Consider the following 15,840-nt stretch of genomic DNA (forward strand, 5'->3'; position numbering starts at 1 on the left):
AAATGATGCTCACCGGTCCACCCCTTAAAATAAGGTTTTTAATTAGCTAAGAGAGACTTGCCACTTTACTGAAAACAGCATTACAGGGTCAAACAGTGAATACATACTTATGCACAGTGATGCTAGTAACAAGAAGCAAAACACATTTTTGAGTGGAGTGGGACTTTAACATTAAGTTGCTGCAGAAAACGTAAAAAATCAACAAGACGTTATTGGTTTCTTCCACACTGTGTTCGTTCTCCATCTTTAAATTACAATTCAAGATGCTTTACTTTGGTATCCCAGCAAACACATTTGTTGTGGGTACAGATTTCAGTTCACAGGAATGAGAAAGTCGATCCTGTTCCGTAAGTGATAGGGTATTCTTCTTTTCTCCCTCTCCAGGCGCACTAGGGAGGACCAAGATCCTGTATTCTGTTGTGGAGCTCTGTGGAGTCCAACGAGGGGCCAGATCGGGGTTCCTGCAAGTACACAGGAACAATTCTGCAACACAAAGGTATCTTACAGTTAGAGGAAGAGTACAATACAACATAGCAAATGTGCCCTTCATGAAGCAACAAGAGACTAAAATAAACAAATTCAGATTGCATCTAGATCTAGTTCATATTTAAAAATCTGTCTAACTTCATCACTTAAGTAAATTATATGTTTGACTTCCTGTTACCTGGTGATTACATTGCAACAATGAGGTGAAACAACATTATGTAGCACTACATGCTCTGGCACTTTTTCCTTAAATATGTACCTACAGAAATTGTGAAATGAAGCTTTGAAACATGTCAGATCTTTGGATTCGGCAAATCAACTGTTTCTGGAAGGTTCCCCATGCTATACACACACCATACTGACTAAATGCATCTTAATTGTGGTTGGGGACACATTTGTGTGCATATCACTCTAAACAGCGTATAGTCATATGCATTTCTGACCATTGTTTAATGTGGCCTGAACAATTAAATTCCACTGCATCTGCAGAACATTTTAGGTGCATTCACAACAATATTTGGAATGTATGTAACCAGATCCCCCAACATGCATTTTTGTTCCGACTATGAAGACAGCTAAAAAGTACACAAGTAACCGGCATATATAAACCACACTCTGAAAGTCATTAAATATAATGAATAAATGAATGACAATGTCTTACTCTGCAGTGGATTGTGTGGTGAAACTCCAGGTCTTTTCCCAGCAGGCAGCTGCCTCCCGTCTCCTGCCAAGCCTCCACAGGACTTCACCACACCACAACCCTGCAGCCACACACTCTGGGACAACACATAAAGCATTGAGACGTATACTGACAAAGTTCACTACAGCACTATCTATGGTGCATTAATGTCAAACTGACTGATATATGAACAGAACAGTAGTTTAAAAACATTAAAAATAAGAGGCTAAGATCATAATTACAGTAACGTTTTCACATTTGTTAAGTAGCTGCTCCTTATTAACAAACAGAATATTTATGGAGGATTATTTTGTTTTGCACTCAGACCCTTTCACACAACTGTCATTACTAAAATATTTTGTTACAGATTTATTACTTTCATTTCAAATTCTAGTTAACCCTAACAATAAAATAAATAAATAATAATGGTAAAACGCATGCATCACTGCCTTAGATTTAAATTCTTTACTAAATGTTTTCATACTCAATAAACAAGAACAGTAATATACTGTATATAGGATGTTGTCAAACTGTGGGATAAAGTTTTTATCTAACTTTGAAAATACAAAGGGATTACAAAGTGGTATCAAATTATTAATAATCCCCAACTGGAGTGTTAAGTGTTGGCCAATGGCTGACCATTGCATCTATATGACCAAGTTGCTACGGTGCACTGGCAATAATCCTGTCAAAAACAAATTTGAGCGTTTCTGTATATGTTATTAAGGTACAGCTGTGGTTTGTGTACCTGGGAATGCCTGCAGGCTGAGCTGTAAGTCTCTCAGTGCCTCTTTGAGTTGGTCTGTCTGGGTGAAGCTGACCCCCCTACCAGCTAATGAAAGCCCCTTCAGCCTCTGCAGGATACACAGATCTGTTCTCTGTTTGTCAACCATGTCGGCACTGGGAATCTGTGGTTGGAACCCTTTAATTGAACAAAAATGCACAGTTAAAAATAGCTGGAGGTTTTCTTTGGAGAACTTTTCTCCAAAACATCAATAAAGCAAGAAAGTGCTCACCTTTCTTTTTAAAGCGCACATTCACCAGCAGGTTGATACACCTGTAATGCAGAATACAGTCTTGTGTTTGCATAGTAACATGACCATTTATGACAGAAATACAGTCCTTCCCATCTCACAGACCTTGTGTAATGAGTTACAGCTTGTTTCCAGTCCTTCATTTGAATGTGGCAGTGACCCTGGAGGAGGTAAGCAGCACCAGTACAGAGCAGCATCGCCACCCTTTCTTTATCCTCTGCACACACTGCCCCGGTCTCAGCCTCACTCTTCTCCTCCAGCTCTTCCAACACCACCTTCTCTGGCAGCAGCTCCAGTGTTGTGCTGATGACTTCATCGCACAGCGCTACACAATCCACAGGCCGTCGGGCCATGAGCAAGGCAGCACCGGCTTCCAGGTAGAGCTCAGGTAACCTAGGAAGAGAAGGCACTTCAGCATACACCTGTGGCGGACACAAACAGTTAACAGATGTCAGTTAAAAATATTTTTCACCATACAAGCTTTATAGAATATGTGTTAAAGGACTGGACAAAAATCATATAACTATTAATATCCTGATAGAACTTATCAATAGTTAAATCAATTTGTGTGGCTGTCAGTGCTTCCAGTCTTACTTCGTGTTGATGTTCTGAGTGAAGAACAGCCAGCAAGTCCAGATAATACTCCACACTGTCTGACACCCTGCAGAAACACAGCAGACACCACACCCATTTAACAACAAACTGCAGTGTATGTGTGTGCTATTCTTAGATCAATCATCATCTTTTTGATTTTCAGTAGTGATCAGGTGTCAGTGAATCAGAGCTTTTCAGCTCCATGCTGGTATTATTACCTCCTATGGAGCACGCACTTCAGAGCCAAACTGTGGAGGACAGAGAGGGCAGAGGGGACAAAGAGCAGACTGCTCACAGATTGGCTCCGAAGTAGTAAGGACGGGGATAGGAGATGAGTATCGGCTACAATGGGCTCTGTGGCAGAGGGCAACATCAATGTCTGTGGAACAAGAGAGGTTTTGTGTTTCAGTGTTGAAAGCTACACTTATGTGAATGTGTGTCAGTGTCCGAAATTAACTTTTTCTCCCACTTACTAAGGGCTGTTCAACTACAAAAATGTGTATAAAGATTTTTTATCAATGGAAACGTTTTATTTGCATTTGTCATAAAAAAATAGTTAACTTAACCCATTTTGGGTCCTTTCATTGTTCATGATTAATACAACATAACTCTAGCCAGAGTGGCAACAAATAAAATGCAGTTTTCACCATTACAGCAAATATATAGGTACATATGTACAGAGCCAAACTGTGGAGGATGTACATATGTACATATGTACTGTATGTTACCCACTGAGTGCAGCAAACGAAGAGCTTGTATCTCAGCCTGTGTGTTCTCCAGCTGTCTGTAGATGAGCATGCTCTTGTAAAGAGCACATATGCAGCGTGAATCCGTCTCCAGGGCCTTCCTGAAACACTGCAATGCCATCTGAGGACAGCTCTAGAGACAAGATGAAAACACACACACAGTCTCACTGCTGTTATGCCAATCATTTTCTGTTCATATATGTTGACTTTGTCTGTATGTGTACCATATGGGCGAGGCAGGAGCCTGAGAGGAGATGTGAGTATGCTAATAGAGATCTGGGAGCTGGCAGGGAGGAAGCTGTCTGCAGATCAGTCAGCGCTTCTGAACTCCGACCCTCATTCAGCCTCTCTGCACCTTAATAAATCATAAAGAACGCAGAAAAACACTGAATTAGTTACTTTACAAACACAAGGAGTCCATTTATAAATCACTGGCATATATTATTTGTCTCTGGTTTAAAGAAAAACATTGTTTTCACTTTTTGGAGCATAAGCATGATCTATAAGAACTATTCTATATTTGTCACATACATATACAGTATAGTGAAATGCTACATTGCCATTGTCTGACAATGTGTAATAAAACATATTTACAAAATGTAGGCATTTTTATTCATAAAAGAGTGAAGAAAAAGAGACAGTAGCTGATGGAAATGAAATTTAACTAGAGTAAAGTGGTGATAAACATGAAAAGTCTTGATCTTGTGGTTGAATATTTATTCTTTAAGCAAGGTCCATGTTAATGATTCTGACTCTGACTTATAGAAAGAAACTACTCGTCCGCCTCTCTGTGCTAGTCCTCAGGCTGCGGTAACGCCTCCCTGCGGACAACAATCAACACTCAAAAAATATAAAAATATACTTTTCTGTTCTCATTACACAAATATTGGAGGTTGTCTGCCCCTGCACTGTTGGTGAATATATTATAATACGCTGAAACATGCATTTAGAAGCCAAAAAGAAGAAATCAAGCTGACATAAACTCCATTTTAAGCTCCACATGATATTCTGGTCTGGTCATACCAAACTGTATCTGGTCCTGAAATATCCATAAACAAAAACATGAATGATGCTGACCTTGCACAATAAAGGTGCAGATCTGCAATAATTCAATAAGTCGGATTGGGTCCATCACCAATAGTGAAGTGTTAGAAGACTTTCCCCTCGCCTCGCTTGTCATGTCATCCCCATCTCCAGCAGAAAGTTTCTCAAACAGACAGGAGAGCTCCTCCTGCATCACAGTAAAAAACAAACAAACCCCACAATCTTTCATACTGATGGGTGGTAATCAATACATTATAAGTGTGTAATTCTCAATGAAATACAGATTAATACTATTTTACTTACAATTACCAACAAGTACGGGGTGTTCTTACCCTTCAAATTGTGCACTGGACACACAAGTGACATTGGAAAAATTGCACTTAAATTCACAATTCTGCATATCTTTCTTCAAAATTATATTTCCAAACAATTTAAAAGTCTCTCCTGAATTTCTAAACATATAAGTCACATATCCATACCACACAAATCTCTTGATGGTTACATCAAAGGAACAAAAAAACCCATACTGAAGCTCACTTGGACACTGACTGAGACCCACCTTTTAGGAGGGTCTAAGAAGCACCATCTTACCTGAAGTTCTTGTATAGTATTCAGCCTGCAGGTTGCCAGCCAGATTGCCCACTGCAGGCAGAAAAGGTGCAGTACACTGGCATTCAAAGCTGTGTTTTCCACTGATTTGAGAACAATTCTCCAAAATACAGGGGGGTCTGAAGCCATGGGGTCATCTCCAGTCATCTGTAAAACTGCAGGGAACATGAGGCTATAAGAGTCAGACTACCATGAAGTTGGATGAAATTGGACTATTTTCCATGTCTTCTTAGTCTCTAGTTTTATTGTCATTTCAAAGCAAAAACCTACTTCTTTCTGTGGTTTGTGTGAGGAGCAGCTCAGCTTCTGAAGCCTGAGACAGAGCGATAGAGTACAAACAGGCATTGTACACCACTGACAGCTCTATCTGCATGTCTGCGAGAGGAGGAACACCTGCAGGAGAGTAACATGAGGTAGAAAAGAAAGGAGGCAGGTAAGAGGATGGAAAAAGGTGAGAGCTGAGTTCCACCAAATCACAAAATTGAGCCTTTGTAAGATGAAGCTGTAAGATGAAGCACCTTGGATTTTCCTTAAAAGTTTGTGGAACTCAGAGGACCACCATCTCCGGCTCTGGTTCTGGTCTGGACTCAAGCTATCTCCTCTTCCTTCTTGCTGCTGAAATGATGAGTTGAAACCAATCAAATCAAAACAACTTTATTGTCCACCTTTGTTGCACAAAAGTAGAAATTTGTCTTGAGCTTGCCAATATCAGATATCACATCGTACGTAACAAAAACAACAAGTAAAAACATTTAAATAAACTATATTAGATGAAACTTTGTAAAAAAAAATCAAGGGTTACATTACTAAAAATGATTTGAAATAATTTATGATAATTTAAGAACAATTTACTAAGTGCCAGGTAAATTGGATTCAGAACAATATTTGCATGTCCATTAATTACCAATTTATAAGTCCAGTGTGTGGACTTTAGTGACATATAGCATTGATAACAATCTGATAACGCCTCCTCTCCCCTCCCAAATGTGTAGGAGAACCTACAGTGGCTGCGAAAATCATGAAAAATGCGATAGGCCCTCTCTAGAGCCAGTGTTTGGTTCGTTAGTGGGCTACTGTACAAGCATAGCGTTGCAACATGGTGGGCTCTGTGGACCAGGACTCATTCCCTATATAAATATAAATGGCTAAGTCTGAGGTAACAAAAACACAATTCTTATGTTCATAGGATTATACACAAATTAAAACATACTTATGAATATTATATCACATTTCTGCCAAGTTTGTTCTGCTAAATTACAATCAATTCTACACACTGGTCCTTTAACTGATGTATGCCAAGCTGACTACTTGGGACAGGAAGAAACAAAGTGATTGCTACATTTAGAGAATAGTAAATGGTGGAGTACATTTACCCAACTACTCTTCCAGTACATATACAACATTAAGGTAGCTATACTTGTTTATTTATGTTTTTGCTGCTTTATACTGCAATACTTTACTACAATTTAGAGGGAAATATAGTACTTTTTACTCCACTACATTTGTGTTATAGATATAGAGATACAACAAGTAGTATATCTGTTTTGTTTATAAATGTGATGCATTGTTACATAACTACCGACAGTATATGTATAGAAATTAGTTAAAATGATTTTGCCAAAGTATCCTATCAGAATTCCCTCATTGATGTCATGTATGCAGAGGGGTGCGTACACAGATTGTGTAGGTATGTAAACGGAAGGAAACTGAGGACCATACAAGGGACGAGGGTGGGGGGTGGGATGGGGAAAACTACTGTAAAATGTTTTGTTGTTTTGTTACTGTAATTGTTACAATACTTCCTATGCCTGGTATGTTTGTGGGTTTGTACAACTGGGTGAATGCCTGACTTACACCACTGTCATTGTTTTAGATACATGTATACCTGGTGATGTATCCTTGTTGTGTTTGGAACTATAGATGTTCTACTTACTGTCTGTTCTTTCTTTCATATTACTATGATTTATTTAATTTATCTTTTTTATTTTTTTAAATTTTATTTATTCACTTGTTTTTATTTATTTATAGTCTTTTATTTATTTATGTGTGTATGTATGTATGTATGTATGTATGTATGTATGTGTGTGTATGTATATGTATATATGTATATATATATATATATATATATATATGAATATATTATTTGTTTTTGTTTTTATTTTAATGGAAGTTGATGGCATATATTCTTATAGATACGTGCTCTTTTTTTTATTTATTTATTTATTATTTCTTTCTCCTTTTCCTTGGAAACGGACAGACTCGAAAAGCTGTTATTTTATTTTGTTTTTCATAGCACAAGCTGGAGGCGCGTGACACCACAAATATGCTGTAATAATGAATATCTGTTAATAAAACAAACCTTTAAAAAAAAAAAAAAAAAAAGATTTTGCCATAAACCAGCTAAAACATGTATATGATACTTACATAAATCAGTAATAACAATACAATCATACAATACGATGTATATGATACAATTAATCGCCTGACTCTGATATTTGAAGTACATTTTTCAAGTTAAAACTTCGACAGAGGGACTTTTACTCGTAATTGACTATATCTGTACTGTGGTATTACTGCTTTTACCTAAATGCCATGAATGCCATGAATACCGCAAGTGGCAAATTACAACATTAATAATAATGAACCGTGCCCAGCTAAACACCACCACACACAACACTAAAGACTGTGCTGTTAAAACAGGACAGCCTAACTCACCAAAAGCATGAATTTCCTATTAGATTTACACTGTGACTTTCTGCTTTCTTTATCTATTCCCGAGCACTAAAATACTTATGAAGAGTAACATTAGCTAATAGACAGCTAACAACTAAAAATAACAGAGAGAAACTTAACCTACCTTCCATTTGTTCACCAACACGTTGTTTTCCTGAATCCATCTATCCAATAAAGGAGTTGGTTTATACATGTTATCAGACATTATATTGATATTTTGGGTGACAGTGTTGTTTTATTTAAACTTTCCCTCGTCAAAGAGGAGCTAACAACCCGGAGATGAACACTGGTGAGTGCACTGCTGCGGGGCTCTGCTGCCCCCTGTGGTCGCATGTGGAGTCGACACGGGCAGTCTGCTCAGAGCCCAGCAGGTGGTGCTGTCACAGAGTCCTGTCCTGCTGTTTTCTAGATACTTCATCAGTCTGGACCAAACTGTGAAGAGTTGCTGCTCTTTGGTTTTGGTTATAGACTTCATAATTCTGTACACAATCATAGAGACACACTCATAATTGCACAATCAAATGAATTCTATTCTATTCAATTCAATAGGCTTTATCAGTGTGACATTGGACATGTGTTGCCAAAGTACAATAATGATTAGGAAAGACAATGTTAGGGAATGAAATTAAGAATATTAGTTAATCAAATAAATAGATAATGAAATAAATAAATGAAATGAAATTATTTATATAAGTAACGTAAATAATCAAGTTAGTATTGATGCAATTTCAGTGGGACTTTTATAATGCAAGACAAACAAAAACAATGCAAGTGTTAATCTACTGATGATGAGATAAAGAGATGTTAATCGTGGGGAAAATACAACATATCCGTTATTCAATAGATCATAAAAGAAATCTTCTGATAATAAAATAAAATAAAGGGATGTTAATAGTAGTATTGGTGTATTCATTTTTTGCTCAGTGTGTTGGCCATTGACTCCTTAAAAAGGCAGCATTGGCCAAAGAGGCATGCTGCCACAGTCACATGCACAAACACACACCCACAGGTTTAAAGCAAGTAAACGCAATCCAAGGCCTTAATTGTATTACAGCTGAGTCATCCTTGAGGCTGCCAGGACAGCCATTTTTCTAGATGTCCCTCCCAAGGTGACTCCTTCTTTTCTCACCCAGTTCCTCTCCTGTCATCCCTCTACCTTTTTCTCTTGACATCCTTCCATCAATGCATCATCTTGTTCCTGTTGTTTGCAGCCTCTATTGTCTGTCTCCCTGCTCCCCCTTTCTTTCATGGTCTCAAATCACAGAAAGCTCTAAATATAACACTGTGGCGAAACAAGGGAAGCCACTGCTACACACTACACCTTAATGCACTGCTCAATAAGCATGCACACATACATGCATAGAAGATACCTCTCATTCTGCTCTCCCTGTGTCTTTCATTCTCCTTGGCTGGGCTTCAACTTTTTTCTGACATTTTCCTCTGCATCGATCCTGCTATTTTCCATCTCTCTCTCTCTCCCTCCCTGTCTCTGTCTCTCCATACATTCCTGTCAAGGACAAGGTCATTACATGGCAAGAGCCTCCCACCTCCTATTCTTCTGTCCCTCTCAATGTCATCTACACGGCAAGATTTCAAACTTTGATTTAAAATGTTGCAGTGATAATTCCACCCGAGGCAGCACTAGAGTGCTGATCATGTTCCTTTTGAGAAACTAACAACAGCCATAATTTTGTCTGTTTTTGACAGCTGCTGGACAGTTTGTCTCTTCTGTGGTATCTGCTGGCAGGTTTATTCTGTCCTAAATGTGATTTTGGCTGGTAAACTAATAAAAGTTGTACATGACAATTATAATTTGTAAAATGTCACTTTTACACCCACTTCAATCCCCTAGATCCCTCAGCAGTGCTTTTAAACAGCTTGGTTTGTCCAATTAACAGTCCAAAACTCAGAGGTATTCAATTTACAATTATTTATGACAGAAAAAAAGCAGCAAATCCTCATATTTAGAAGCTGGAACTATCAGATTTTGCATGATAAATGATGAGTTCTGACCACAAATACAGTATTTGTCCTTCACCCCTGCTAATAAATTACAAATATGGCATTGATTGTAATATTTCTCCAGCAGGTATGTATATTCTGACATAATATGAAAATGTATGAGTCTGTTTTCTGTACACTTCAGCTCTCTGCTGTTGGTTCAGATAACAAGAGATTGAGGAATATGAGCTGTACTGAACATGCAATCTTCATCACAACAGAATTCTGCACACTGCGCTCCATTATTCTCATTTATAAAACATGAAGTCAGTGGAGGGATGGCGTGTTATTTCTGTCCTGTCTGCCCCTGGGAGTGTGAGAAGTGGTACAAAACACACTGTAAATGTATACGTTTTATGAGGACACCACCAACATGCATTTAGTACTTCAGAAAACAAACCTGTGTGGGCTGTTTTATTGTTTTAAGGGGTTTTACCTTAAACAATGAAACAGACATGACAACACTGCTTGAGGACAAGCTGAGGTCTTGGGTTGGGTGCCACACAGTCCCTTGGGTGTCACTGCTGACAACACACATGTTCATAGGGATGAAGAATGGCTGATACAAAGAACTGAGTGCTGACCCATCTATTCTTTAACATACTCCTCAAGGGAAAGGCAGCCTACACACTTATCCCTGTTCCTTTAAGGTATGCAGAGTAAACTCACTCACCCTGTGTTTGTGTAATCAATAGGTGCTGTACAGGCTCGGAGACAGCTCAGTTTGTTTTTGTGTGAATGCTGTATCATCGTAGCTCAGTGCACCTCCCAGTGTGCATGCACTCAAAAGTTACAGATTTGTTGTTGGTGGTGCTGTTGCAGTTTTTGGGTTTCATGTCAGTGATGTATGTGTCACATGTCATGCATGGCTTGCAACACCATGAGGGTGAAACAAAGCTTTAAACTAGGTGTGGCTTTCAGGGACAAATTTCAGATTGAGGACCAGTTAATTGGGATGGCTTGTCCAACTGGGAACAAAAGCGATGTCCTCAACTAGGGAAAAAGATGATTTTTGGGTCAGTGGTCAGGTTTAGGGTTCGGTTATGGTTAGGTTTAGACTAGTAGTGGTTAGGGTTAGGGTTTGGGGTAAGTCTCCAGGAAATTAATGTAAGTCTGTGTCCCCAAAAGTCTAAGTACATAACGTGTGTGCCTGAGAGAAAGAAAGGAAGAGAGAAAGGGAAAGAAAAAGAAAGAGAGAGAGAGAGAGAGAGAGAGAGAGAGAGAGAGAGAGAGAGAGAGAGAGAGAGAGAGAGAGAGAGAGAGAGAGAGAGAGAGAGAGAGAGAGAGAGAGAGAGAGAGAGAGAGAGAGAGAGAGAGAGAGAGAGAGAGAGAGTCAATGGCTCCAGCCCCAGTGGAGTCTCAGGAGGGTTTGCGTGGATCTGCAAACTCACACTGCAGCAGTAGGCTACAACTACAGAGAGCATCAGCAGAACACACCACACACCCACAATATCACATTAGAAGAAAGAAGACTTACATCAGCATACCCAAAATATGAATGTTTGTTCAAATGTTTAAAAACACCACGATGAATTAAAATGATCTGGGACATGTATAAAATAACAATTGCAACTGACAGCTGCAAACACAATTGTTCATGCTATTGTCTTTCAGCTTGTTGTCTATTTGCCAAATGTTTTCTGCAGAAACACACTGAGGTAGAAAGTGAAAAGTGATGCTGATACTAAAAAATATTCTACATGATATAAAAACAATATTAGAGGTCTGTTGCATCAGTAGCCTAAACTATAGCTCATTATCACCTTCAGTGAGAACAACTCATTGACATGTACCAAACTGATCAATGTGAATATATTTCTGCGCAGGCAATAGTTTTATGGAGAAAGGGTATCTCTTTAAATTGAGTGTGTCCTGGTGCTGACTAGTGAGTTTTCCCTCCCTCCTATATAAACCCTGCGCTGCCCTTCCTGCTGCAGTCAGATCTACTCCAACTCAGCCAGGATGAGTTTCACGGTAGACCACCACTTCTTCGGCCCCACTGCGTACCGCAAGGCTCGGCCTGCCTCCGTGTCCTCCAGCGGGTTTCACTCCCAGCGCCGCCGCCTGACCTACAGCCAGCCGTCCTCCGCCGACAGCTTGGAGACCTTCAACGGTGACATGACTCGTAGGACCGAGAAGGAGATCCTCCAGGCTCTGAACGACCGGTTCGCCGGTTACATCGACAAGGTGCGGAACCTGGAGATGCACAACCGCAACTTGGAGGCAGAAGCTGCAGCGCTGCGACAGAGCCAGGCTGGGCGTACCTCTGTTGGAGAGCACTACGAGAGAGAGTTGGGCGACCTGAGGGGTCTTCTGCAGCAGCTGACCGGGGAGAAGGCCCGCGCTGCCCTGGAGCACGAACACCTGGAGGAGGACATCCAGCACCTGCGGGTCAGGCTGGAGGATGAGGCACGCAACCGGGAGGAGTTGGAGGCTGCTGCCCGTGCCATGAAAAAGTATGTGGAAGAGTGTCGGCTGACCCGGATGGAGCTGGACAAGAAACTCGGTGCCCTGGAGGAAGAGGCTGTTTTTCTGAAGAAGAACCACGAGGAAGAAGTGGCGGAGCTCCTTGCGCAGATTCAGGGTGCTCAGGTGAGCTTTGATTTGCGGGACACGATGAAGGCGGACGTGACCAGCGCACTGCGAGAGATCCGCTCTCAGCTCGACAGTCATGCATCCAAGAGCTCAACTTACGCTGAGGACTGGTTCAAAGGTAAGATGGGTCAAAGAGGAAAAATATTAAATTAAAGCTTTAAAGTTTTGACATGATAGAGAACAACCTTGTGTATGAGGAATGTTAATGTTTGTTCTCTGTCCGTGGTGCTGAAATCTGGACTCACATCCCTGAAATTTACATTTAATTTAGCAATTGTTGACCCCTTTGTAAGGCATTCAGTGACTCAATAAGAATTAGTTGCGTTTTGTCTAGAGGATATATGATTTAGGACAATTATTTAGGGCCTACTTTTTGCTATGGGACTACAAACAGACTAACTGCTAAATTATGCAGATTAACAGATCATAGTGGTTGTATTTGGACTGTAATACATATATTATTATTTTTTGGGGGGGATAAAAGAGACGCAATCCATACGTCCCTGTGTTAGAGCTTTATCCAACCAACCCGTCAGATTGCAAACTTAAACGAGATAAATTCATGAAGTTTTATCACTGTTACAGAATAATTACAGAATAAAAATGCTGAAAGCTCGAGATTTAAATAACATGACCTCCAGTTTAGATGTGCGCCTCTCTGTGGGGCATCGTAGCCGCAGACCGATCTTTTTTTTTAATTGGAGCTCTGCAGAAGTGAGATGTCACACAGAGAGGAGACTATGATTAATTTGCACTCTCACTGTGGGTAACAGTGGGTGTGATCGTGCTTGCGTCCAAGGCGAGCTGTGTATGCCTCTGTTTGTTATGTTGATTGGTTTTTACCTTGAACCTGAGCCTCTATAAACAGAGCTATCATTTCAAGGTCACTTTCGTGGCGATCAGACAAGTCACGTTTTGCCACATCATTTTAGTCATGTATCATATACAGATGTGCCACAGTGCTGCTGACTTACACACCTGTGAAGGCCAATAAGGTTTTAATGTGAGCAGTAGTTCAGCTTCATGCCACAGAAATGATCTATAAATTGACCCTTGTGGATCATCCACATGCTTACTTGATATCATCAGTAAAAAGTGCAAACAGAATGACCTTTTCTGTGTGGTGTCCAGCTGACTGCAGCAGTGAGGATCATTCATGCACAGAGGAGGGAGGGAGCTGAGTCAGAGCAGCGACTGACAGATGGACACTGTCAAGGTTACTCAGGCTCTCAGTGGTGTCTGTCTGCTCTCTGTTGGCTTCAAGGCAAAGAGGAAAAGGAGAAGAAAACTGTCTCATGACTGAAATAAAACAACAAAACATGCACTGAATAACAATGCAGAATTTATTTAGTGTGCATTCAGGTCATTCACTGTTTTGGGATGTAGACCATTCAGCGGTGTGACACAGCAGAATGCCATACATTAAATGGGCCCTTTAAATCATCTGTAATGCCTATGTGTGTCTGCAATTCCCACAGTGCGTATGGAGCGCCTGTCTGATGCTGCCAGGAGTAACCAAGATTCCATCCGTGGGACCCAGGAGGAGATCATGGACTACCGTCGTCAGCTCCAGAGCCGCACCATCGAGCTTGAGACTCTTCGGGGTACCAAGGAGTCACTGGAGAGGCAGCGTATGGAGAGTGAAGACAGACACCACGAAGACCTCAGCTCACTACAGGCAGGATATCAGCACAAATATCTTATCTATCAAGGAGAAAATAAACAATGCCAGTTCATTGTACCTTTCTGTCCGCTAGCATTTGACCTGTAATGCTGTGTGTTCATTTTGCAGGAGACCATCAATCAGCTGGACAATGAGCTGAAAACCACTAAATGGGAGATGGCCAGCCAGCTGAAAGACTACCAAGACCTGCTGAATGTGAAGATGGCTCTAGATATTGAGATTGCTGCTTACAGGTTGGTCAGGGTTTAAAACTAAAGATATAATCAGATTCTGCCAAGTAATCAATGATTTTTCCTGACTGCTTGTCTTGTCTTCAAAAACAGGAAGTTACTTGAGGGAGAAGAGAATCGCTTTGTGTCAGGAGCAGGCCCGTACTCCTACCTGGAGAGCAGAATCTCCACTCATATAAAAGTGAAAGCAGAGGAGATCTCAGACACAGTCATTGTGGAGGAACAGACAGATGAGACCCAGGTCACAGAGGTGACAGAGGAGGCAGATGAGGAGGAAGAAAAGAAAGAAGAAGATGCAGTGGAGGGAGAAGACGAAGGTGAAGAAGGTGAAGAAACCAAAGAAGAAGAGGAGAGAGAAGTTGAGGAAGCAGAAGAAGATAAAGAAGAGGAAGGAGAGGTAGAGGAAGAAAAGGGAGAAGAGGAAAAGGAGCAGGAAGAGGGGGAGAAGGGAGGAGAAGAAGAGGCCGGTGAGGAAGAAGAGAAGTCCAAATCTCCAGAAAAGGTTGCATCCACTCCTTCAAAATCTCCTCAACCCAAATCTCCTGCTGTCAAATCACCAGAATCCAAATCTCCACCAAAATCCCCAGAATCTAAATCTCCACCAAAATCACCAGAATCTAAATCACCGATGCCCAAATCCCCTGCAAAGTCCCCTGCAGTCAAATCCCCCGCAGGAGATGAGTCTAAATCACCTGCTCCAAAGTCCCCAGTGTCAAAATCCCCACCCAGCAAATCCCCAGAATCTAAATCTCCTCTGCCTAAGTCCCCTGCCCCCAAATCCCCCGAACCAAAGTCTCCTGAAAAAGAGGAGGCCAAGCCTGTCTCTGCCAAAGACACCCCTAAAGAAGAGAAAAAGGAGGAGAAGCCCGTAATAGAGGAAAAGAAGGAGAAAGAGCAACCTGTGAAGGAAGAGAAGAAGCCTGAACCCAAGGAGAAAGAGCCTGAGGCAGAGAAGGTGGACAAGCCTGATGCGAAGAAAGAGAGCAAAGCAGATGAAGCCCCAAAGAAGGATGATGCTTCAAAACCTGAGACTCCCAGCAAGCCCGCAGAGGACAAACCTGTTCCCAAGTCTGAGCCCAAAGAGAGCGCTCCCCCTGCCAAGGAGGAGAAGCCCTCTGCTCCTGAACCAGAAAAGGCTGCACCTGAGGCCCCAAAAGTAGAGCCTGAGAAAGCAGAGACCAAGAAAGAAGAGAAGAAGCCAGAGGTGAAGCCCGCACCTAAAGTGGAACCTGAGAAAGCAGAGAGCAAGAAAGAGGAGAAGAAGCCAGAGGAGAAGAAGCCAGAGGAGAAGAAGGAGACCAGTAAAGAAGCAGCTGACAGTAAGGATGTGAAGGAAGGAGGCAAAGCAGAGAAATCTTCCAGCACTGAATCAAAGGAGGGCAAAGAAGAGAAGGCCAAAAAGTAA

The 15,840-nt window shown here is 41.1% G+C and overlaps 2 protein-coding genes across 2 annotated transcripts; one reads left to right on the plus strand and one right to left on the minus strand.

The window, feature by feature from the left end:
• Nucleotides 1-95: 95 nt before the first annotated feature.
• fancg (FA complementation group G) lies at nt 96-8,175 on the minus strand. Its single transcript, XM_062417266.1, has 14 exons — nt 8,050-8,175; nt 5,711-5,807; nt 5,463-5,585; nt 5,175-5,347; nt 4,617-4,770; nt 3,764-3,894; nt 3,526-3,672; nt 3,012-3,172; nt 2,794-2,860; nt 2,305-2,621; nt 2,182-2,222; nt 1,914-2,087; nt 1,148-1,262; nt 96-483 (listed from the first exon to the last, which is right to left on the minus strand). The coding sequence occupies exons 1-14, from the start codon at nt 8,128-8,130 to the stop codon at nt 390-392; spliced, it is 1,875 nt and encodes a 624-aa protein (XP_062273250.1). The 5' UTR covers nt 8,131-8,175; the 3' UTR covers nt 96-389.
• Nucleotides 8,176-11,888: 3,713 nt separating this feature from the next.
• LOC133978912 (neurofilament heavy polypeptide-like) lies at nt 11,889-15,840 on the plus strand. Its single transcript, XM_062417267.1, has 4 exons — nt 11,889-12,639; nt 14,000-14,199; nt 14,314-14,438; nt 14,529-15,840. Exons 1-4 carry the CDS (start codon nt 11,889-11,891, stop codon nt 15,838-15,840), a joined length of 2,388 nt encoding a protein of 795 aa, XP_062273251.1.

The sequence above is a fragment of the Scomber scombrus genome, chromosome 4 (assembly GCF_963691925.1).
Source record: "Scomber scombrus chromosome 4, fScoSco1.1, whole genome shotgun sequence".
In the NCBI taxonomy this organism is placed as follows: Eukaryota; Metazoa; Chordata; class Actinopteri; order Scombriformes; family Scombridae; genus Scomber; species Scomber scombrus.